At 45.8% G+C, this 24017-nt stretch overlaps 1 protein-coding gene across 2 annotated transcripts in view; it reads right to left on the bottom strand.

Annotated features, from left to right (window-relative positions):
- Positions 1 to 24017, bottom strand: part of CACNA2D3 (calcium voltage-gated channel auxiliary subunit alpha2delta 3) — a 2559454-nt gene that overhangs the window by 690996 nt on the left and 1844441 nt on the right. For both annotated transcript variants that reach the window (XM_086939135.1, XM_086939136.1), the window contains exon 25: positions 7953 to 8048. In XM_086939135.1, coding sequence (XP_086795261.1) covers positions 7953 to 8048 — 96 coding nt within the window. The remainder of the gene's footprint in view (positions 1 to 7952; positions 8049 to 24017) is intronic.

A 24017-nucleotide genomic window follows, 5' to 3' on the forward strand; every position in this document is an offset into this window, starting at 1 on the left:
TTTGAATGCTGAAGAACCCTATAGGTCCGAGAGATAAGGCCTGTGAGCCGTCAAAGGAGCGAACTAAGAACTCAAATGGGGTAAGTTGACATGTGGCTCCCACTGTGTGTGAGGGGATATGCAACCAATGTCGGATCTGGAAATATTGGAAGCACGCTGTGGCTGTGAGTTGAAATTCCTTCCTGCAAAGATCAAAAGTTTTCAAATTCTTTCCCTTAAAAAGATCAGTGATAGTACGACATTCTCCGGCTGCCCAAACCTGAAAGGAAGTAGGCTGGAGGGCCGGGGGAAGGCCAGATTGCGGTCCAGGGGCGTGTTAAGGAAAGGAAAAGAAGTGAGGCAGAGAGCAACTGCAATCTTGTCCCATATCTCCAGGAAGGTTCACGTTGGGGTAGCGATGTAAGCGCTGCGGGGATGCGCTCCCCTCGGCAACCAGGCTAAGTCCAAGAGTGGGTGGCAGGCTACCGCCCTATCCCTTTGAAACCAGTGTTTCTCACTTTCACGAGCGACACACTCTGAGACGAAGCGCAGGTGTCACACCCAATAGTAGACAAGGAAATTGGGGTATACCAGGCCACCCGATCCTTTGGCGACATTAGGAGTTTATTGGAGAATCTCGGATTCTCCTTGCCCCAGATAAAAGCAGTAACCTCCCTCTTGAGGCTCAGAATGTCCCGTTGGGTGATAGGAGTTGGGAGGGCTTGAAAAAAGTAAAGTATTTTGGGAATAATGGACATCTTATCTGCATTAAGGCAGCCCAGCCATGATAGTGATCTCCATTGGAAGAGGTGTGGCGCAGTGGCCAGGGCGACTGACGCCAGACGCTGGGGATCACGGTTCGATCGCCGGCACCGTGGCAGGTGTCTGCCCAGCACCATGTGACTCTGGGCAATAGCTTGCTTAATCTTCCCGACGGCCCCCAGCGCCGGGAGACCTACGGGTAGCTGTGCGCTTTACAAATACAGGATTACATTTCCTATGGTCCAACCTAATGACGTTTCTGAAAATCCTCATTTTTAATGGTGACTACTATCAGGAGCCGTTCAGTTTTCGCCAGTCGTGTCCTCAAGAGTGGAGACGTGTTCCTCAACAGCATCAAGGCAGGTGCCTTGTCTATCTAAACATTCTCCCATGTGGTCTAGTCAGGAGGTAAGGGAGTGAAAGTAGGTATCTATGGGACGTAATCCCATGCGCAGCTCGGATTGAGGACACTTCTTCCAGGGGGTGTGTGCGAGCCACGCAGTCCTGGTCCATATCAGCTGGGGGCCTGGTTACTCGATGATTTGGGTTGGTCAAATGTCAATTTATGCTATTTAGGGCCCCCCAGTCCATGGTGGTGGAGCTGCAAAGAGAATTTAATGGCAGAGCTGGCAGACGTATTTGAAAAAAACAGGGCAAGGGAAATTGGCACTAGCCCACTGCCACAGAGGTCCCAGCAATCTGTGGCAGCTCTAATATCCACAAGCTCCAGCCCAGAGCATCCCAAGCAGCGATGGTTATAAAGGGGGGAGCACAGTAGGGTGGAGGTCATCGCTGGGCATCAAGGAGTCAAGTTGCAGCCACACGCAGTTAGGGAGGCACAACCACTCATGTAAGATAGAGGGTGGGCCTGGAGGCAAGAGGCAGGCCAAGGAGCTCCAAAAGTGAGCACTCAACCTGGTGGGAGGAATGAATCACATGTAGGCGCCCTCCCAACGTGTGGTGGGCAGTTGGCGATGGGTGGGGTAGCAGCAGGATCACTCACCACAAGGGCAGCAGGACCCAGGCGCACCTCCTCAGCCATGCAGTCCCCTCAACCGTCCAGCGAGGGTGCACATCTCGTAGTACTGTTCAGTAACTTGGTCAAACGTAGGGCAGGCATGCTCGCCCGCAGCACCAGCGAATCAGCAGGCAGGTCGCAATCAATGCAGGGGGCCACACAGGTGCACCTACAGCACCATTACTAGGCCGCAGCCAACCCAACGAGAAAGGGGAGATGTATCAGGCCCAGCCCAAGCCCAGCCCACAGCCTCAGAGTTGTCCACAGAGGAATGGAGCTGCGCCTCCACGGCCACGCAAAGGGGAGCAGCTGGCAAGTCCAGGCAAGGTGAGACAGAAGGGTTGAGGCTCAGCGGGGCTCTGCAGCTCTGGCGTTAGGCTCACCCGCTGCCCATGTCGCAGAAAGCCTCTGAGGTGGGTTGGGCCTTGCCTACCCTGCAGCAGACCTATATGGCAAGATAGGTCACTGGACTCTGCCAGCAGGTCAGTCGGGTCTCCAGATGCTCTGGCAACCTCAGTGTTGCCGAACAAAGTAAGGATGGAAGTTGTGAACCATAGGATTAGCTTCACAGCAGGACAGCCATCATGGTCAGTGGCTCCACCATGCCCCACATATGAACATTTCTGAGAAGAATTCGCCACACCTATGAACATGCATCTATTCTTAGTGGTGATTTATAAGGTAAAATTGCAGTTGTCACCTCTGCAAAACTCTTGTAAATATTCCAGAAACGTATTTTTTAGAAGAAACAACACTACATATGATTAACATATGAATGAATAATACAGTTTGTTAAAATTATTAGAGTTTTATATGTTATGATTAATCTTTAAATGCTCTCCCACCAGTGAATTCAATACCTAAAACAAGTAGTGATGGTAGCAAAACTGTTGGACCAAACATGTGGACCAGCCTGGTGCCAATTTTCCACAAAAAATGAAAACTCTTGGTGATGGTTAAAATAAGAAATGTGATAGCTCGTGATGGCTTAGAGCTCGGTAAAGCAATACCCTGCAGAAAGAATGGGAAAGTGAATCACTGCAGTTTTGTTTAGAAAGCAATGGAAGGAGAAGGGACATGTTAAGTGAGAGAAGAAAGGTTTTCAAAACTTCATTAAAATATTCATCTGCTTTCCAAGCGCATGTGGCATATTTTATTAAATATTTGAAAAACAAAAATTAAGGGAAAGGAAAGCGTTTTCTCACATAAATCCATTACCACAAATGCTACGCTTATGGCAATTAGAAAGTTATGCCTGTTTCAGTGGCGGTTGGTAATCCCTAAAAGGTGGAGAGGCTTGAAACTTGCCATGGGTTCCCGTCATTGTTTTCAAAATGTGCCTTGGATGCCCTCACAAAATCTTTTTCCCATAGACTCAGACTCACTATTTCTCCCCCACAAATGCACTTGCACACACTCATACTTTCGTAATCACTGACCCTCCCTCACAAATACGAGTGTACAGGGGCTCTGAATTGAACTGCTGGGGTATAGGTTAACCCTGGGTTAAGTACTACGATATGCTCGCATAGTTTGCGAAGTTTGCGCTACTTCGCACTATGTGAATTGCACGTTGCACCGTGCAAACACGCGTAGCGTAGCAGTAATTTTTTGCTTGCTCGCGGTCCTCAATGTCAAGTTGGCGGCCGCAAGCATGCAAAATGACATCCCGGCGAGACTTTTTCCTCGTTTGTGATCAGTAACATCAAGTTGCCGATCGCGAGCGTGGAAAATAAACCTCCCAGCGAGATTCTCAACGCGGGGAGGTCAGGTTTCTCATTGCTGGAGAAGTGGAGACAAAGACAGCTTTCCTCGTTTTTGAGGAATATTGCATCTTACATGATACCCAATCTAGGTTCAGACCTGGTGTTAGCACCAAAAAAGGCCCTCTTGGAGGTATCAGAATCAATAAGAATGACAGTGGACGCAGGGGCATCAGCAATACTGGTGCTCCTAGACTTTTCCGCTGCATTCGACACGGTGGACCATGCAATACTGCTGCATAGACTCAAGGATATCGGTGTGGGGGGGCTGGTTTTGAGATGGCTGAAATTGTTTCTCTCCAACCGGACACAACAGATTGCCCTGCAAGCACACAAATCCAAACGCAAGCAGATCTAGTGTGGAGTCCCTCAGGGATCAGCCCTCACCCTGCTCCTTTTCAATATCTATCTGGCCCGCTGTTGTCTCTCATAGCCAATTGGGGTGTGAAGGCGATATCTTACGCCGACGACATCAAGCTGATGTTTTCTTTTAAAGGATAAGCGGACTATGCCTTTGAGAATTTTATGGGTTGCCTGACAGATATCTCCCTATGGATGAACAATAACAAATTGAAGCTTACTGCCGAGAAAACAGAGGTAATATTTTTGGGAAATACTGTCCCGCCTCCCGTGGACCTCTGGTGGCCACAGGAAATGGGCCCTTCTCCCATCCCAGCAAACTCTGCAAAAAACCTGGGGGTCAAATGGGAGACGGATCTCTCGCTTTCAGCTCAGATCATGCAGGTGTCTTCCACCTGTTTTGGCAAACTGAAAAGTTTACGAAAATTCATCCATCTAATTCCTGAGGACTGTCACCAAGCCGTAATACATGCCACGGTGACGACTAGATTGGAATACGCGAACAGTCTTTCTTTAGGTTTACCTGCATATTTGATTAAAAGACTACAAATGGTCCAAAATGCGTCTACGAGAATTATTAGGTGAGTACCTTACCGCCATCATATCTCTCCGCACATTAAGAAGCTCCACTGGCTGCCCGTGGTCAGGAGAATTGAATTTAAGGCTCTGGCATTTGCTTTCTGCTCCTTACATGGTAAATGCCCGAGCTATTTGAAACTGCACTTATGCAGCTATAAACAGAATATACTCCTGAGATCGAACTTCATAAACCTACTATGTGTTCCGAGATTTAAGAAAGCGCGAATTGGAGGTAGATCCTTCACGGTTAAAGCCGCTAGGCTATGGAATGACTTGCCAAACTTCCTGCGACAGATAGAATCTGAGCCACTTTTCAGGACAGCACTGAAAACTTGTTTTTTAGCCTAGAACTGAAGGACTAGGATATCGGTAGGAGTTATTGATGCCCGCACTTCTATCTCGTTTTAGCGCGGGGACACCTTTGTTTGAGGTAGGTGTTCGCGCTTTACAAATGTTGTTATTACTATTATTGCGAGTGGTCGTGCGAAACTACCAGTCCACGTGGAGAAAGCTGCCCCTCGAGTAGAAATCTACTCGAGCAGCAGAATACGACCACTTGTACTGTGCAAGATGCGGTTTGCACTGATTAGACAGTGCAAACAACCATCCAGCACTGTGCAATCAGTGCGAACAGCATTTTGCACAGTGCACTACGCAGTTTGAGTAGCTCGAAGTGCACTTCGCGTAGCTATGCGTAGCGCTACTACGCGAACTACGCCCAGGGTCAGTATAGGTATTCTGCTTTCATAGTGCAGCCGGTGCACCAAGCCTCTGTTCCCTGGTGCAAATGTGCTTGTTGCACTATTGATAGAGACTCCCTTGACTCGTTTACACTCCCTCTCACAATCTCCCCCTCACTTACTCATTTTAACTTACTTGAACTGCTTCACTCACTCTCTCACTTTCTCTTATTCATACTCACTCATTGATACTCACTTTTTCATTCACATTGACACTCCCAGACACATTAAACTAACACACACACTCATTCAATCTCATTCTCTCTCAGTCACTCACAAACACAATTTCAGTCACGCATATACAGAGATGCAACACTGATTGTGTTACTTAGCGTTCTTCCTTTTTTTGGATCTCAGAGGCTATATGGCAGCAGCAGAGCAGGAATTAGGTGCTGGATATAGGAAAATCAAGCCATGATTCCTGACAAGGTGCTAGACATAGCAGCAGGTCTAGGTTTCCGAGGAAGCCTCACCTCAATTCCTCTCCCAGCTTCCCGAAAGGACTGGAAACACCGGCCAGTCAGAAGCTGAGACACTAGCTGCGGGTCAGAATCTGCTGCTATCTCGTTGGAATGTTCCATTCCTTTCATGGAATTGGTGGAATTTTGGTCTCTGTGTTAACTCTTTAATGCAGATTTCTGTCAATCGCCATGTGGTGGACTTTTTCTCCAGTGAGGCTTCAGTATATGCAAGCTGGCAAGAGCGAGCGAGATTTGGTTTTCCCTAGCATGATTTTGTAACGTGGGTGGTTGCCAGTGCTCCCAATCGGTCATGATCAGAGGGCTGCCGTTCAAGTAGATTTGTTGCAGCTCAAGTAGATTTTCTACTAAAGCGGCAGCAAAATCAACTCGAATGACTGCGCTCTCTTGCGCAACACATGGTGCCGTCTGCACTGACTTAGCTGCTCATGCTACCAGCACTGAATTGCAGCACGAGCTGCATATTCTCCACCCATTGGCAGAATTCAGCCGGATCTCGCTGAGTTTTTCTGTATCTCTGTGGAATTCCATGGAGTGAAACTCTACAAGTTCAACCATCTTTACCCTCAATAGCCTCAGGGATGCAATGATTTTCGCCCAGACAGCCACATGTTAGCAGATATACTACACTGCCTGAGGCATGCACAGTATCCCTGCTACATAAAATTGATTGTGCTTGGGAATTATGCCCTTCAAATATGCACAATGCAGGCATCCAACTACAGAGTGTTGTGTTTCTTAACATGCGGTAGCTTTTATTTTTATTTTGTTTTATTTAATGCGATTTTATAGAGCGCTTATAGTTGCTTAGTCCCTTCGTCCTCTCCCTATCATCAGGAGCCTGGAGGAGAGGCCAAAATGGCTGACCTGCGCACTGCAGAGTTCATGTAAACACGAAAGTTGTGTTTGCATGAACACTGCTGAAATAAATTACCAGTCTAATAATTTAATTTAGCAGCAGCTTCTTGGGCTCACAGGTGGCAGGGCTATATCCCTGGAGTCCCTGAAGGGGGGACTGCTTCTGTTTGGTAAAATGGTTGCATAGCTCAATTCTGAGCCTGTGTCTAGGTGCAGACCTGTTCAAGATATGGAACATATCTGCACCACAATCGAGAGATTTGCATCATTTTCTGAATGTAAGCAACCTGTCTACAATACACAAAATAACTATGGAGTCTCTCTGAATTGTTCTGAGTTAGTGCGTAAGTTCCCTACAGAACAACCTGTAAATAAAGTGGGGCCAACCACAGCTCTGTGTTTCTGAGCTGTGATGTGTGAAACGGCGCTCATGCACTAACTCGTGCATTTTCTAGGTTAGTGCATGTTCATTTAGACAGTTTACTTTCACTCAAAACTGCACCTTGACCCTTTGTTCTTTATGGGACCAGTGGATTTGCCGACGGCATTACCATGGCACACCTCTTGCGTTTCGGCAATGTGAACGGCTAATCAACAATGCAGAGAGCTGCCGCCTGTGCAGATACGGAATGGAGGACATGGCACTCTTGATCTGCACCTCCATTCACTTGAAGGAAGAAAGGGCTCGATTGCTCACACCACAGTTCAACCCTCGAAGGATCCGCACGCGGAGAAAAGCAGTGATAGCCTGCTTTAAAGTTAAACCAGACGACCCCCAGCTGAATTGCAATCTGATAAAATGTCTAACCTTGGCAGAAACCAAACTGCAACGAGCTTGCATAGATGGGGCCCTTTCGGCCGGTCTAGAAAGAAGGTCCCAGCAACCCAAAAAGAACTAGATTAAGACGGCTGCGTGGGCCCCACAAATTTTAAATATTTTTTTTATTATGCACCTATTAATCTCTTTTATGAACTTTTAGCGCACCAAATGATTTTACAGAACTGAGCTTTATTTATATGTAAACGGTTTTAAGTAACCATACACAACAAAGGTTACTTATACAATGCAGAGGGAGGACAAAATACTGCACTGAGGTGATCATCAACAAAATCAGACCTACAGAATAGTCAGAGCTCTACAGAGCCAGAACTCGGTGAACAAAAAGAGGACACTTCAAAATGCATCTCATACAAAGTCAAAAAATAAGTGAGACTTGGCAAAATAGGTCATTATTGGGGACTGTATAAATTAGTTTTTAGTTCCAGCATGTCGTTCCTCATTAAGCAATACAATAGGAAGCAACAAGTCGACATGGAGGCATCAGTATTGTACATTGTAGTATAAAAAAAATACAACCGCAGAAGCATAATGCATTAAAATACTGTTCCATTTGAGCAATTAAAAATCGCTTACTGGTTTGTAAGTTGTTCTGGGCCCACAAACAGGTTAACACGGGATAGACCAGTACGAGTTCCAAGAAAGGCAACTTCCACTCCCTTGTCAGAATTTCTGAAATAGAACAGAACACAGTAGAGATACTATTTCCAGTCGGAAAATATAATCCTTTATTTTAATGACAGAAAGTGCAACAATATGTAGCATTTGCAAATGTACATAAACTGCATTAACGGAAAGCTTTCTGTGTAGCTGTAAAATACAGCAGATACCATGGACAAAACGTTCATAACCGGATTCAAAGAAATATATATAGGCTTAAAAATAATTTTGCAATTCAAAATTGTCTTTTTTGTTTCCCCCAAAGGATTTTCTCACACTCGGATTCCTCTGTAAGTACATTTCCTACTGGGGAGGTGAGTAGGGCACCTCTCCAAACTTACACATTTGTTGGTATTCTCAAAGTTCTCACTAACCACTACCTCTTTATTCCTAAGAAGACCAGAAGTGATTGCAATGTCCAGGCAGGAAATGAAAAGAAACATCCCCGGAATATCTGAAGTGCAAGGAAGGTGTTTCTTCATGCAGGAAAAATATAGTCACCATTGAGAGGAAAGAGGAAAAAGCCAGCAGACATGTTTACACTTGAAATTTTCTTCTTATGCGAAAATGTATTCATGTATACTTTCAATTGAGGAAATTCAGTTATCAAAAAGTTTCTAGGATTATGAACAGAAAGATTTAATAGGCACATATTTCCGAATGTAATCTGGAAAAGATTTGAGAATCATCAAAGGAGACAAATCTGAAGCAAAGGAGAGGGAGTAAACCTGCAGATGCAGCTTTATGACACTGCCTATGAACTGGCGTTTGGACTTCAAAACTTCTAATCAATCACATAGATCAGTCAGAATACTTTTGCTCATTCCTAATAGCATGTTATAAACTTCATTTTAGGAACAAATATGATGGACTCCACCATCATGAAGCTTTACATTATCTTTGCACCCTATTTACAAAGACTGCATGAGTTTTCTAAGGCCTGACAACTATTTTAGAAAAGCAATTGTTTGACATGTCAGCCTTAGGGTGGTCTTTCCCTAAAGTATTTGCCTCTCCTTCTCCATTTTGCTCAACCTATTTTTGTTGGCGTAAGAACTCTGGGCACTTTACCACTGCTAACCAGTGCTAAAGTGCTTATGCTTCCTCCCCTAAAACATGGTTAAATTGGTTTACACCTAAATGGTATATTTAATTTATGTATAAGCCCCGTGTAGAGTGGTTTACCATATACCTAGGGACTGTAAATTAACTGCTATCAGTGGGCCTGCAGCACCTATTGTGCCACCCACTTAAGTAACATTGTAAAACATGTCTCAGGGCATCACTGCAGACCCTGGATGCATTGTTAATCTGCCATGTCGACTTGTGATTCAGAAAAGGGGGTGGTGATGGACAGAGTATCTGAATTAAGCAGAACACTCGTACCCAGTCAACAGATCAGGGCTTGATCCATCACCTTTTTTAACTCACTGCACCATCCAAGCTCAGAACCTGGCAGGTGAACTGGAACAAGTCTGTGCTGTTTCCTCTTACTGATGCCACTATGCCCTTCAACCTGGACTATCCCTTTAAGTGGGCGTCTGAGCCCACTAGGTACCTAGGAACCTGCTGATTAGGGACGTCGATGAACTTTGGGGGGCCAACTTTGGTCGCGCAGTGGACAGGTTTGAGTCTGAGATGCCCTTATGGAGCCGGTTGCCACTATCTTTAGCCGGTCGCATAGCCATTGCCAAGATGGTAGTGCTCCCGAAGTTTTTATACTTATTCATCAATATCCCCATCCCTCTCACCGCCCGCTTTTCCTGTAAACTTCGTTCTTTGATAATCACTCTGATCTGGGCCGGCCAACAACCCAGGATCCCATACCATATTCTGACCCTCCCAATGTCACGCGGTGGGCTTGGCGCCCCCGAATTTAAACTTTATGCCCTCAGTGCCAAGGCCAGTTTTGTACACTTTTGGCTTCATTCCACTTCGTTCCAGCCCCACATCGCGGTCTAGGCTGACTTAGCTGCCCCGTGGCCGCTCACTACAGCTTTATTTGTCCCGGCAAAACCTCCATGTGCTGAGATCGATACGGTTGAGACCCTACACTGGGCATGGGAAGGGCTCCAGAAAATCTCAGGTTAGGACATGCTTTCTGCAGATGCAATGCCCATCGCTCATCACCCGGCTTTTCCTGCTCTCTAGTCTTCTGGGATGGTGAAGCACACCACCCGTCTGGGGCTTTCTACTGTGTCAGATCTCTATCCTGGGAACACATTCTTCACACCTGCTACTGACTCCGGCCCCATGGACACTTTGCTTTACTGTCAGCTCAGGGCCGTCTGCAGGAAACTTCACCCTTCGTTCCCCCAGCCTCCTTCCTCGATGGCCACTATCGATCTCCTTTACACGTCCCCCTCCCCAAAGAAATTAGTCACTAAAATCTACGCTCTCACGCTAGCAGCATCTTCCATCTCTACTGACCGGGTGCGCGTGGCGTGGGGAGAGGACCTAGGTGTCGATATCTCCCAAGCCGGTTAGCTGCATTTCTGTAATCAGATTAAATGTCTCTCCCCTAACTATCGCCTACACCTTATCCACTTTAAGTATTTAAACAGGCTCTATACGACCCCTGTCCAACTGCACAAGATGGGACTCATTGCCAATGATAGATGCCTGCGCTGCTCTGTGCCTGCGGCTGACTTTTCCCATCTCGTCTGGCTGTGCCCCCAGGTCTCCACTTACTGGCGTGAGGTCTGCGCTGCTATCGCTGAGATCACCTCGTCGCTGGTCCAACCCGATCCTCTGCTTTGTCTCTTATGATTTGTTAAATTTTGTCCCGATGCCTCCAGCAGATTGATTGCCATGCCACTGGTCCTCACGTGGTGCAAGGGTCTCCATGTGTTGGGGTCGCCGGCCTTCACCTAAGGTGACCCTTTGGCTGGAGGATGCCTCCCGTTGCCAGACTCTCCTGTCCGAATTCTGGGACCCAATGCCTGCTAGATCCCGCCCAATTGATATATGGAGACCGCTTGTATCCTAGCTTCTGAGTCACAATCCCAAGCAACCGGCGACCTCTCCCGCGCTCCCCGCCAGGCCCCGCCCGTGGCTGCCGCTGGTAAAGGTCAATGAGTTGCCTCCTTTCTGCTCCCACTCCCCTCTGTTTCTCTATGCCTTCCCTCTCCACACATGGTGCCTATCACTGTAGTTTCCCTTTATTGTTTTAGTGTTTCCACAAATTATTTCATTTGTATTGATTTTCAGTGGTACATGTTGAGGTAACCTTTGCTATACCCTATCGTATAACTGTGCATGATACTTTGACACGGTGCAATCTTGTAATTTTGCAATGTTCAATTCTCAATAAAGGTTTTTGGAAAAAAAGTCTTGATCACTCACAGAGGACTGTCAAAATAAAGCACCAGCCCACCCATCCGCGACGCCCAGCGTGATCCTTGTGCCACCCTGACCACTGTCCATGATGCTGCCTCTCTTCCTCTTTCGAGGGGTGCGGAGGCGTAAAGAAGGTGGGCAAGGTAATGGACTGCCTGATGTGAAAGCCAGTAACCACCTTAGGAAGAAAAGAAGGACGAGTCCTGGGAACAACCTTGTCCGGATGGACAGAAAGGAAAGGAGGCTTAGAGGAAAGAGCCTGGAGCTCACTCACTCTTCTGGCAGAGGTAATGGCAACCAGGAAAGCAGTTTTTAGAGTCAGACGACGAAGCGGACAGTTATGAAGTGGCTCAAAGGGAGCACACATCAGATAGGTCAACACCAGGTTCAAGTCCCACTGTGGCATTACAAAGGGAACAGGAGGAAACATGTGAGTAATGCCTTTCAAGAACCTTGAAAAGGGAAGGCTGATCAGGAAGCCTCAAGAAGGCTGAAACAGCTGAAAGATATCCCTTGATGGTGCCCAGAGCAGAGCCCTGCTGGGCCAGGGAAGGAAGAAAGAGAAGAACCTCAGAAAGAGGGGCGGAAAGGGGATTCACAGCCTTTTCTGTGCACCATGCACAAATTTGTTCCACTGGCAGGCGTATACCGTCTTTGTGGAGGAATGCCTGGCTGCCACAATGACATCACAAACTTCAGGAGGCAAGTCAAATGGCATCAACTGTCGCCGCTCAATCTCCAAGCATGAAGGTGGAGGCTGGACCGTCCCCTGGTGCTGCGACAGAAGGTCCTCCTGAAGAGGCAGTTGAATCGGGGTATCGATTGATATACTGAGTAGCTCGGGATACCAGTACCTTCGTGCCCAATCCGGAGCCACAAGGATTATTTGGGCCCGGTCGCGCCTGATCTTCTTCAGCACTCGGGGCAGAAGTGGTATAGGCGGAAAGGCGTATAACAGACCGCAACTCCACTTGCGACAAATAGCGTCTCCGAGCGAGTGCCGCCTTGGAAATTCCAAGGCGCAGAACTGATGACATTACGCGTTCTCTTCGGTGGCAAATAGATCTAAAAAAGGCTCTCCCTACTGCCGAAAGAGACCTTGCGCCATTTCAGAGTTCAGACGCCACTGGTGATCCATCATGCACGGACGGCTGAGTTCGTCCGCCCTGGCATTCAGAGAAGCCGCCAGGGGTTGAACCACCAGGTTGATGCCCTGATGTTCCACCCATGTCCAGAGGCGCATAGCCTCCTGACATAGGTTCCACGACCCCGCCCTGTTTGTTGCAGTACCACATGACGGTGGTGTTGTCCGTGAACACCTGCACTACACTTCCGCGGACAGAGGGAAGGAATGCCTTCACTGCAAGTCGGATCGCCTGCAGCTCCAGAAGGTTGAAATGGAGCAGAGACTCAGCCAGAGACCAGAGGTGTCTGATCTCCACCTCTCCCATTTACCCCCCTATCCCAGGAGGGATGCATCCGTCACCACTGTGTGCTCCGGTTGGGGTAGGGAGAGGGATCTGCCGCTGACCCAATTGCGGTCCGTGAGCCACCACTGCAACTGTCTTGCAGTGCCCTCCAAGATCAGGACGTGGTTGGACAGGTTGCCCTGATCTTGTGCCCACTGGAACTTCAGGTCCCATTGCAATCGCTCTGCCCAGCGAGTCTGTGGTGTCAAGTCCACACCGAATGGAATATCGTGCTGCATCTCGCCCCTCAGTAAGAGCCTGCGAGAGCTGTGTCCTGGCCTCCTCTGGACACTGGGGCAGCACATCCGCCACCGTATCCCACAGAGAGGGGGTGTAACAGTCCAAAAGGCATGCGGTATTAATGGACTGCAACTCAAGCCTGAGAGAGAAAAACAGCTTCTTGCCAAACTGTTCCATCCTTATGGATTCCCTGGTCGAGAGGTGCGGTCGGGAACTGGAGGCCTGGATAACCAGACTCTAAGGGGTGTACGGACAGAAAGCAGACACTGGCCTCCTCAGCTCATCTGCCCAGTCCTGACTTAACTGGTCCTCAGACCCCTCCCAGTCCTCCCCTTCATCCGTGTCCTGATAAAACAGGCATAAATGACGGAACCGGGTCATAGGCGAAAAAATAGCCCATCGACACCGGGGACGGGCTCCGATGCCGGACCCGGACCAGGGCTGAAACCAGGGACGGCGTCATCCGAGGACGGCACCGGGAGCGGCACCATGGGAGTCGGCGCCAGCAGAGGAGTCGTAAGGTCACCTGGCGGCGACCGGGATCCAGGCCTGGATCCCACGGGGGCCTGCGGCATCGGGACCAAAGTCGACGACGGCGCCAGGGCCGAAGCCGCCGGCTTGCTAGGACCCCCAGTCGGGCCTGCGGGGCCCGAAGGCATGCCGGCTGGCCTGGACGGCAGGAAGACAGTCCTCATGGCCACGAGGAAGTCTTGAATCTCACCCGGAGTCGCAAGAAGTCCAGGGACTGGAGGGTGTGGGACCGGATGCGACTCCTGCGGCGCCGGAGGCGGAGCCGCGCGGGTGGTGCCACCCGAAACCTCGGCAGAGTTGCATGACTGGCGAGGGGAGTCAGAAGAGCGATGTCTCCTCTTCGACTTCTTTTTGCAATGCCTCGACTTACCTGAGTGCGAGGACTTGGGCCCCGACTAGCGGTGATGACTGCAGATCCGCGACTGGTCCCTCGACTTCCTCCTCGACCGGGACCTCGAGCAGCGCAGAGCCGACTGCTGGAGCTCAAGGAGCTTGCGGGACCACTCCCACCTAGCTTTCAACGTCAAGGCCCGGCAGTCGGGGCACGACTTGTCATCGTGGTTGCCCCCTAGACCGTAGACACCGGCGGTGGGGGTTGGTAACTGACATCAGTCAGTGACAGGTGTCACAAGGCTTGAAACCGGGCATCCCTACCGGCACCAGGAGTTGAAGCTGACTCGAAAAAGATAGACAAAATTGTCCAAAAAGTTAGTAAAAAAATGACTAAGGGTACGCTGTGCCCGGATCTGCGCTTGCTGGCGTGGAAAAAAGTAGAACTGACGTCAGCTTGCGAGGGCGGCGTCTAAGTTCTCCAGCAACGTCATTCCGGCGATCACGACGCGGACGACGGACGCGGAGCCACAGACGACGCCTACAGACACGCAGGGGTACTGCTGACGAAAAATCCTTCTGGATCCAGCCTGACGCCTGGGGATATTCTAAGGTAAGGAATCTAACTAACGTGTTTCTTTCAGATTCACTGAAACTAAATGCATCCAGCAATAAACCCTGGGTAAAACATATTAGGTAATGTATTACTCGCAGAAAAGAGTTGTGGAATGGGGACAGGGATTTTTGAAGGAGGCAAAGAAACATTAAACACTGGCTTTAACTAGAAGTGATTAGATGCTCTCGCAGTTTGAAGACTGTATTTTTGATATTTTTAAGCTTGTCCTGGAAGTGTTGAGAAGAAAATCAATTTCCTGAATTGCCATAAGTGGTAGGGAGTTCACTAACAATTCTATAAATTAAACTTTGTCTTACTTAACAATGAAGTATTGAAGAAATGTAAGGCATCATTTTTGGTGGAAGCAAAATCTTTTCATCACTTTATCACATTAAATTACAGAATAACATACTTTTGGGCATCCAACAATAAATTCAATATGGATTAATTTAGGGATGGGAACTTGACAGAAGAAAAACAGAGGAAGTGGTGGTCCTTTAGTAGCATTGAGGCCCAATGACTAGGAGCATTGTTTTTCTAGACACATTTTTAAAGACACCTGTTTTTCCTGTTAAAATACAAATTGGCACATAGATATCCAATCTTTCTTTCTATTGCTTTCAGGTCTGTTTGTATGTGAAACTGTTATTTTACCTGTCTGCTGTCAGTCTTTGTAAGAGTCTACAATCCTTGGGAAGTCTGACCATCTATCTTTTTTCCTTTCCCAATGGGTTGTTGTCACGCAGCTTACCTATCACCAAGGTACCCTATCTCTTGGTTCCCAGAATGCCCACCTCGAGGCACCCTATACTTGGATTTGGGGCACTAATGAGAATATCTATATTAGGATCGAGCCTACTTATAAAAGCAATGACTTTAAAGTTAGAATTACCTCCTTAAAGTGTAGACAGTTGCATTCATTTCCCAGACAATCATACTTTGTTTATAAAGTCAGAAACATTATGGGATTATAATAAATGTAAGGAGTGGTCAGTAATACATTATTAATTACATTCATAATACTTATATCTCAACTTCCTCAAGCCTTTGTTGTAGGATTTAAGGTGACTCTATTTCAACCTCTTTCGGGAGTGGGCACAGTGTTAACTAATCAGACTTTAGCTCGTTTTGCACATTCTTCAGCACTTTCCTAGTGTTCACTTCTTTTGGCAATGTCCCTATTGGTCAATCATAAGGCATCCTCAGTTTGAGCTTCATCCAGCAGGAGCTTCTGTGTGACCTTCCTTCAGTAGTGTGATCTGTGTGAACTTACATCAGTGATTCTACCGAGATGCATGTTTGGTTTTTACTCAATGTGTATTTTCTCCAGCAGCATCGTCTTTGTAAGGTTCATCCACCACTGCTCTCTGCAGAAGGTTCTAGCAGTTGTGCTCACACTGAACCCTCTGGTCGAGTTACCTCCTGCGGTGCCCTTGTAGTGTAGTTCCTAGTTTCCCACTAGGCCCTGCGCATTGGAATAACATAAACAGTAGTATCGACGTGGAACTGCAGATATTCCAGGCCTCCACTGACTATGCTAAACTTAATTGGGTTGTGTTACCAACTAGCTCAGAGGTCACTGGAAACTTTCTTCTCTGCATAGGAAGTGATCAGCTTCCTTGGCACAGACAAGAAGGGATTCAGTTTTCCAACAACCGTGCAACATGACAACTTTGCTCCTCAGATCAAGAGTCAATCTCTAGGGTCGTGTGAAACAATAGACATAGATTTCACTCAGTCAGTCTAGTGCAGTTTACTTTCACAATATGTAGAGAATAGAGAGACGGGCGTTTGTCAATAAAGGGTTAACATTTATTGAACAGTCTTTCTTCTCGTACAAGAGAAATGTATTATAACAATTGCAATAACTGTTATTATAAAAAGTACGTACAGTAAGATAAGTATTGCGAAATAGAACTGTAAAAGCATTGATATGGTTTCTTAGCCATACAATGGTTAAAAGTAATAAAACATATATACAGTCATATATACATTAGGCTAACATACTCAACTGGTGCTTCTAACTAAGCCTACCCCAGTGTGCCTGACCTAAGCCTAACACGTGAGAAGGGGGAGTAAGTAAGTAGCTTAAGTTAAGTTGGTTTTGCCAAGGTTTGTTTCAAGAATTCTCGTCTAAGGGTTTAGTCAACACCATACCTCTGAATAGAATGATGGAGGATTGGTATCTCCTTCAGGGGTCTCTCTCGATATCCCAGTCACCCGCGAGGGTAAACCGGAAGCGCCGGGACTGGATTTCTCTGCTCGAGAAAGGCAGCGGCTTCTCTCAGCGCGTCGAGGAAGGAGGCGGGGGACAGCGTCCGCGGGCAGCTGGGCTGGATGTCTTTGCAGAGGACGGCTGCTCGGCTCCTCAAGCGTACTGCACCATAGGTCGCGCTTTAGCGGCGATAATGGTAATCAGTAGCTTCACCACCACAGGATAGCAGGCTGCAGCGACAGAGTGCTAGTTTTTACCAACACAGGGTCATGCAGGCAGCTAGCATCAGCAACAGTAGCTCTCGCTCGCTCAAGGCAACGTTGGTAATATTTATACCTGACAGGTGCCGGGTTTGACGCAAGTTTGCTGGACATAAGACGTCAATTAAAGATGTCACTAGGAAGTGATAGTTATCAGTTGCTCATTAGAGTTCCATTACTAATCAAAACATAGCAAGCGGGGATTTCCAGGTTTGCTAAGTTTTTATCTTGTTGAAGAACTCGGAGTGTTATCTAGGAATATCAGATAGTGACTGCTGCTCTGTCATTGCACTAATTGGTCGCAAAGGAAGTAGCAGAGAGTCATGCTGGAATGTGGCTCTGTTCGTGTGAGGCCAGAGATGACTTTTCAGTAAATCGCACTTGAACCGTTATGCCAATATAGGGAATAAATGGGTTTATAGCCGAATAGGGGCATAAGGTCACAGTATCGATCAGGAACCTAGATAAGCACGCAACACCCACTCCACGGGTAATGTCCATCAAAATTACTAAAACTAAGCAATTAGATGCATGTGTAACATTGCCCACCCCAAAATACATAAATGCATTCGAAATAGGCGTACTTGTAATACATGGAATTTAGGTACTGTACGTTTTTTAAAAGCATAGTAATCATTCAAAAATTATTGCATATGAAATCAAGGAACGATTATGCATATAGAATTACACATGAAGTATCTCTGACAGAAGAAATGCGAGATAAATCATCACATAAAAATGCATTGTAATAACATGTGTGCTAGAGGCTGGTGTTATGTTGTTATGTCTCTAGATGTGTTTAGAAATAGAAGTGTGAAGCTTCTGTTCTCTAAGAATAGTTTTTACGTTAAGCAAAGAATTGTTCGTGCCAAAAAAGGTCAATATTAGAAAAATTGTCCAATTCAAAGAAAATAGATTTGCAAAGCTCCTGGCAGTTTTTGTTGATCAAAACTGAAGGCCGAATTCAGAGTTCATGGGAACGCTGTGTGTCGGAAAGCTTCTAAAAGTTATTGTTTCTCTGTGGGTGAGAACATCGTATCAGACAGGCTCTCAAAGAATTGGTCTACAAATTCAGGTGATAGTTCAACCAAAGTAGATAGCGCTGTAACTTGGCAGGTGTGAGAATGATTGCTGTCATCGAAGGCAGGACCAGCAATGCTCACAGAACGTTGTACCTGGATGATGTTGCTTTTGTCACTCGCTCCACTGTTACCACTTGGCTGTAGTACAGGAGTCTCCACAAATGCCGTCATCAGGATTGGTAGCCGCTGGGGACAACACAATGCGTGAGCCGTTATTGGACTGAGCAAAGTATCGACGTCCATTGGTACTGCTGATGGAAGTGAAAGACAGATGTCCAACACGCATTCCTCGCCGCAAAGCATACACCGTAGCACAGGTAAAATGCAATTTTGCCATATCGGTCTGAATGAAAGGAACCAGGTCATGTTTAGATCTCTCAGCCTGGCCAATCCGAGGACGTTAGTTATCCTGTCCCTGTAGCGCATTGCTAGGATTGTCTCTTCCATTCCCATGGGAGCTATGTCTGAGCCGAGGCTTGCCATAACGTAGCAGGATGGTCAAAAATAGAATCCCTGCAACGAGTCCCAAAAATAGTGGAATGCCGCCAAAGATGGAGTGCACAAAATTAGGAAAGATTCCCAAAATTGCCTGGAAGGGTGTTAGCAGTCCCGTAAAGACTGTCTTAAATATGCCTGGGATGCTTGTTGCACTAGACATGTTAAGGAGTTGACTGCACATTTCTACGAAATGCACGGGGCAATTTGTTGATAAAAGGTCATGGACCTCAGTAGCCGTCCTTGCGACTAGAAGATCATACGTCTCTTTAGATGACGTTATAGGCACTGTTGTCTGTAAAAGTACAGATTTCATTTTGCTTAATGTATCAATTCGTATAGAATAGAGATTCAGACGAGGCCAGAGGGGAGTCACTATGTCTGGAGGCCCGCTCGGAAACAATGCTTGCATACAGCATTTGACCGTGGATGTTACTTGTACTAGATAACTTGTCCCTGGCGCGAGGCCACAGCACCTGTGATCCGTTCTTAGAATGTAACTCCCGTTCGAAAGTTGCATAAAGAAGGGCTCTATCTGAGTTGCAGGTGTGACTAGCTGGTGGCATGAAAGGTTGTTTGAATTTCCATCACATGCTCCGTGTAAATTAATACCCTGACACAAAAGTATACCGCTTAGTGAATGTTTACAATTCTCACCACTAAGAAATACATTTTTGTCGCTGTCACTATAGCAAGAATGAGTGTATGGTAATTTCCATATAGATTTTACATATCCTTTACCCAATTGTTCATACTGGCCAGCAGGTATGTATTCAAGGCACTTTTTAAAGCGGAAAGTTGTTATCGGAATTGTGATAATTCCGTGTATTATCCATTCAATGACAGGACTCTCTGACATTGTCAATGGTAATCTCTCGAGTCTTTCGATGCTCAGGATTGTATAGTCTGCTCCTTTCTGTGCCAAACTGATCTGTTTATCAGTAAGGTTAAAACTGGAAAATAATGACGTTGTGTTGATTAAACGCCAAGGCACATAGCCTGAACGAAGGTTTTGCAGCGTCCAGCCTAGTTCAATAATAGAGCGTAGTTGAGACTGGCCATGTTGTAACATTAGCAAATCTCTGTCTATCACATCAAAGGCAGAGGATACAATATTGTCCAAAGAATATATTCTGGAAGACAGAGTCATTAACCCATTGTCTACCACAGAAAGTGATTTCTCCAAATTAATACGATCAATTTCTCGTATTTTTTCAGCAGTTTCAATTTGCTTTGCTTTCCAAGCCTCGTTGTAAGCAGCATAGATGCTGGTCGCTATGAAACGCTTTTGACGCTGTTTGCTTGGTCCAAGAATGAAACCGCGCAAATCAGCACCATCTTTTAATAAAGACAAGTGTTGCTTAATTTCAGCCAGTGTGGATGTAGCTAGCCATTCTAGGCAGAGTTTCCCTACACTGTATGTTGTTATAATCCCTGGATGTTGTCTCTGGGAATATCTAGGGTCTAATCTGGTCATTTTTAAACCCTGTGTTTTATTCAGGAATCTATCTTGACAGCTATTTGTGTCTGTAGGCCAGATTAACCACTTTTTCCAATCAGGAGGTGTTCTGTTGAAATGTAAAATTTGTGACACGTCTAACTCAATATCTGCGGTTGTATTCTCAGGTATTGGCTTTGGTATAGACGGTGCTTTAAGTTCCTTGTTCTTAGCTAGGCCAAGACAAGATGTTTGGTGTACTGTGTCATTTAAAAATAACATTTGTTCTGGTATCATGCAGGTTCTAAATAGTGCTTCTATGCCTTGCACCTGCCAATCTTTTGTACCCCAAATTGTTTTCGTTTCAATATTATTTTTCCAATAATCAAAACCAAATGTCATCATTTTGTCATAAAATGCTTCTGAATATATCAATTTAGAATTTGTCAGCATTGTTTTCATTCCTGTTTTATCTAACAGTTTGTAATAAAACGTTTCTGCATCACTGGTGTTAAAACCTGAAAAATATTTGAATTTCTCAAAAAATGCTTTAGAACTGCTTTTAGGTGGTGTAGAACAATGTTCCCATTGAATATACATAAAAACATTTCTAGGCTGTGCAGATTTATGCAAGTAATGATCCCCATAGTGGGTGTAACAGAATAACTGCTCATAACTAGATGAACCTTGTAAATAATCATGATCTGTGAATCTAGCTGACATTACTAAATCAGACATCATGTCATTAATACTGTTAAAGTCCCAATCATCAGAGAATGTACTAGGAGTCACAAAGTCACTTAAGGAAACCTTCAGTTGATGAGGATACTTCAGGATTTCGACCGGACCATAGATCTCATAGTCTGTTTTCTCCCATACTACCCCACCAGGTATTGGAATTGCTGTGACATTTACTGTTGACAGTTCTCTTTTCTTCACGTGGGATGATCTGTGTTATTTCAGGACTAGGTTGATGTTCTGACTTGCTGTGTCCATTGTAATATATTTTCCTTCAATGAATTTTCCCAAACATAGTACCATGATGAGCCAAAGCAGGAGGAAAAATACACCTAGACCGAACCAGAACTCTAGCCACGGGGAAACAAGGTAGATTTCCTTCAGTTGATGAAAGAGTTCTGTTGCTTTTTCTTTAAAAGACTTTTTTGTTTCTGGCATCACTTCGGGGTCGTTCAGATCTTCAGAGAAGTTGTCGAAGTTGATGAAATAACCAGAGGCAGTTCTGTCAATTGATGGTATTGTTCTTTCAATCTGTCTCTCGGTAGCATTTTCTGATGCTACATCATTGTAGACTGGTGTTGTTTCTTGACGAACTGTTTCAATCTGTGTTTCAAGAGGCACGAGTTCCATGGCATTATTGCATAGTCCTTCATTGTGCACTGCAGGCTGATCGAATGTGATTAGTCTTTCAGTTTGAACCTTTTGGATTGTTGCAAGTTTGGGTATTCTGTTGTTTCTTGGGAGTCCACTGGGCCTACTGTTGATTATAGGCCACATGCTTGTGGTTTTACCAGATCGATAGACACGATTCTGTTCTCCTTTTTACCAGCAAGGGGCGGTAGCACGACTGATCTTGTTCCGGTGACTGCCAAGACAGGTACTGCTTTTCTGTAAGAAGGCCCAAATTCCTTCTTCACCGCGATCTTTTCTCTGACTAGATCCCCAATCTTTGGAATCCAGACAGGCCTTGCTGGGGCTGTTGCGGGTGGTGCCTTGTCAGTGGTACTTGGCTGTTGCTTTAACTTTATGTTGCTTAATGATTTTCTTGTTTCATTCAGTTCCTGTAAAACAGCCAAACGATCCTTTACATCAAAGTGCTTTGTTTCTTCTTGTACCACTGACATCTGACTATCGAGGTCCTGAACGTTCATTCTAATTCCGAACAATAGTTCGTATGGGCTGAAACCTTTTAGAGAATTTCTTGGCATGTTGTTAAGACTAGTCTGGACACTTATTAAATGTTTGACCCACCCAGCGCCTGAACCTAATACCTTCGCTGTTATAGATTGCTTTATGTCCCGGTTTTTTCTTTCTACCACACTATTCCCTTCGGGATGCGACGGACAAGAATACCGCAACCCAATTCCCATGCTGGCCATGGCCTCCTTATAGGCTCGAGAGCTGAAAGCAGGACCCTGGTCAGAATGGAACGTGGTAATTGCGTATGTGCCGATAAAGACTCGCAAATCTTTTATAACCGTTCTAGGCGTCAGCCGAGTGCTGGAGGACTCATTTTTTAAAAGTGCTTTTCGTCTTAACTAATTAATAGGACGCAGGTTGGGGTGCAGGCAGCGTTACGCTCTTTCTGACTGGTAGCCGGTAGCAAGGTTCGCTACTGCGATCCCTATTACAGTCTTCACAGTTGTTTGCATATATTTGGTGTTCTACACTCATTCCCGGCCACCAGTATACTGATTGTAATTCAGTCAGAGAAACCTTAATTGTTTGGTGTCTCAGACCCAAACCCATATGTGCATCTGCTATTAAAAATATTCTCCTGTTCGTGTTTGGAATTACTCTATCCCCCACTCCAGGGATTCGAGCAAAAGGAACGGAGTTTGCATCGATTATGTATGCATAATTGAGTGGATAGTTTACGGGTAGTGCTGCACAGTCGCCTTTTACGGTCGTTTTTACTGCTAGCATGGTTTCCCCGTCTATGTATTTATCTGTACGCTTTTTTGTGGCTACGGAAGCCGGTTTAGTTGCTTCCGCTGTGGCTGTATTAGCCAATGAATTCCCTGCAACGTGAACGCCATCACGTCGAAGACTCTGTGCGTGAATCACGTGAGTCTTTTGTAGTTCTTTGTGTAAAAGAGCTACCTCGTTCCAGAGCTTTTTATGCTTTATTGTGGCACCTGTGTCATCTTTGTAGTCGTTTTCGATCCAACTCTGCAGTTTATTGTTGTAAGAATTGACGCAAAAATGAGAATCGCACACTATAAGTGTGGGGAATTCGCGTTCTGCATTTTCGAGCGCCATCTTTAAACATCTGATTTCAGTTCTTTGAGCCGAACAGTACTTTACTGATTCAGTTTTTGTTATTTTCGGTTTGATTTTACCGCACAGCCAAAGACATTTAATGATCGCACATGCTGCATCTTAGGATTTGCTCTCTACGTTGAAATGCTGTACAGAGTTATCTGTATAGATTATACAGGCATATAGTGGGAGAGGCATAATTTCGATTGGCAGAGGATATTCTTCTTCATATTCTAAATCATTCAGTTCTTCGTATTGCGGGGCGAAATAGTATTTCACGTCTTCCGCTCCTAGAGAATCTATGCACATTTTGGATCCAGTGACACTGTAGGCAGGTTTACTGGGCTGAATAGCGCCTCGAAGGTGGATTCCGCTGTGAGGTTGTTAATCCTTTTGCCGTGTGCTAGTTCTCTTTCATTTGCTAATGCGATTTGCACTGCGTTCACAGTTCTTTCTGTGTGACTGAATGTTTTTTCTGCTTGTGTGTACAAGTGAGATTTAATTGAAATTGGTACCTTTTCTCCCTCATTAGAGGTTAGGTATGTGAATCCGCATCTTCCTGGGATGACTCGGATTACAAGATCGATCGTGTTGTCACGTGTATCTAATTTTGTTTTTGCTAACATGTCTGTCTGCAGTGATCTCAAAATTTCTGTGTGTTTTTGAGTCCAATTGATTTGTTTAAAATCAGGTTTAATTAGTTCGTAGAGAGGTTTAACCCTCTCTGCGTAATTTAGGATGTAAGTTCTTCCGAAATTCAGAAAACCTAGTATTGATTGTAAATTCTTCAGCGTTTTTGGAGCTTGGAGTACAGCGCACTTCTCTAAGAAGTTGTCCGCTAGGCTTTTCCCTTCACTTGATAATTCGTACCCTAAGAATAGTACTGTCAGATGGGCAATTCGAGACTTTTTAAAGTTGAATTTGTAACCCTCTGTTGCGAACCCAAGTATGATGGTGTTCACTCTT

Source organism: Lissotriton vulgaris, chromosome 9 (genome assembly GCF_964263255.1).
Source record: "Lissotriton vulgaris chromosome 9, aLisVul1.2, whole genome shotgun sequence".
Lineage (NCBI taxonomy): Eukaryota > Metazoa > Chordata > Amphibia > Caudata > Salamandridae > Lissotriton > Lissotriton vulgaris.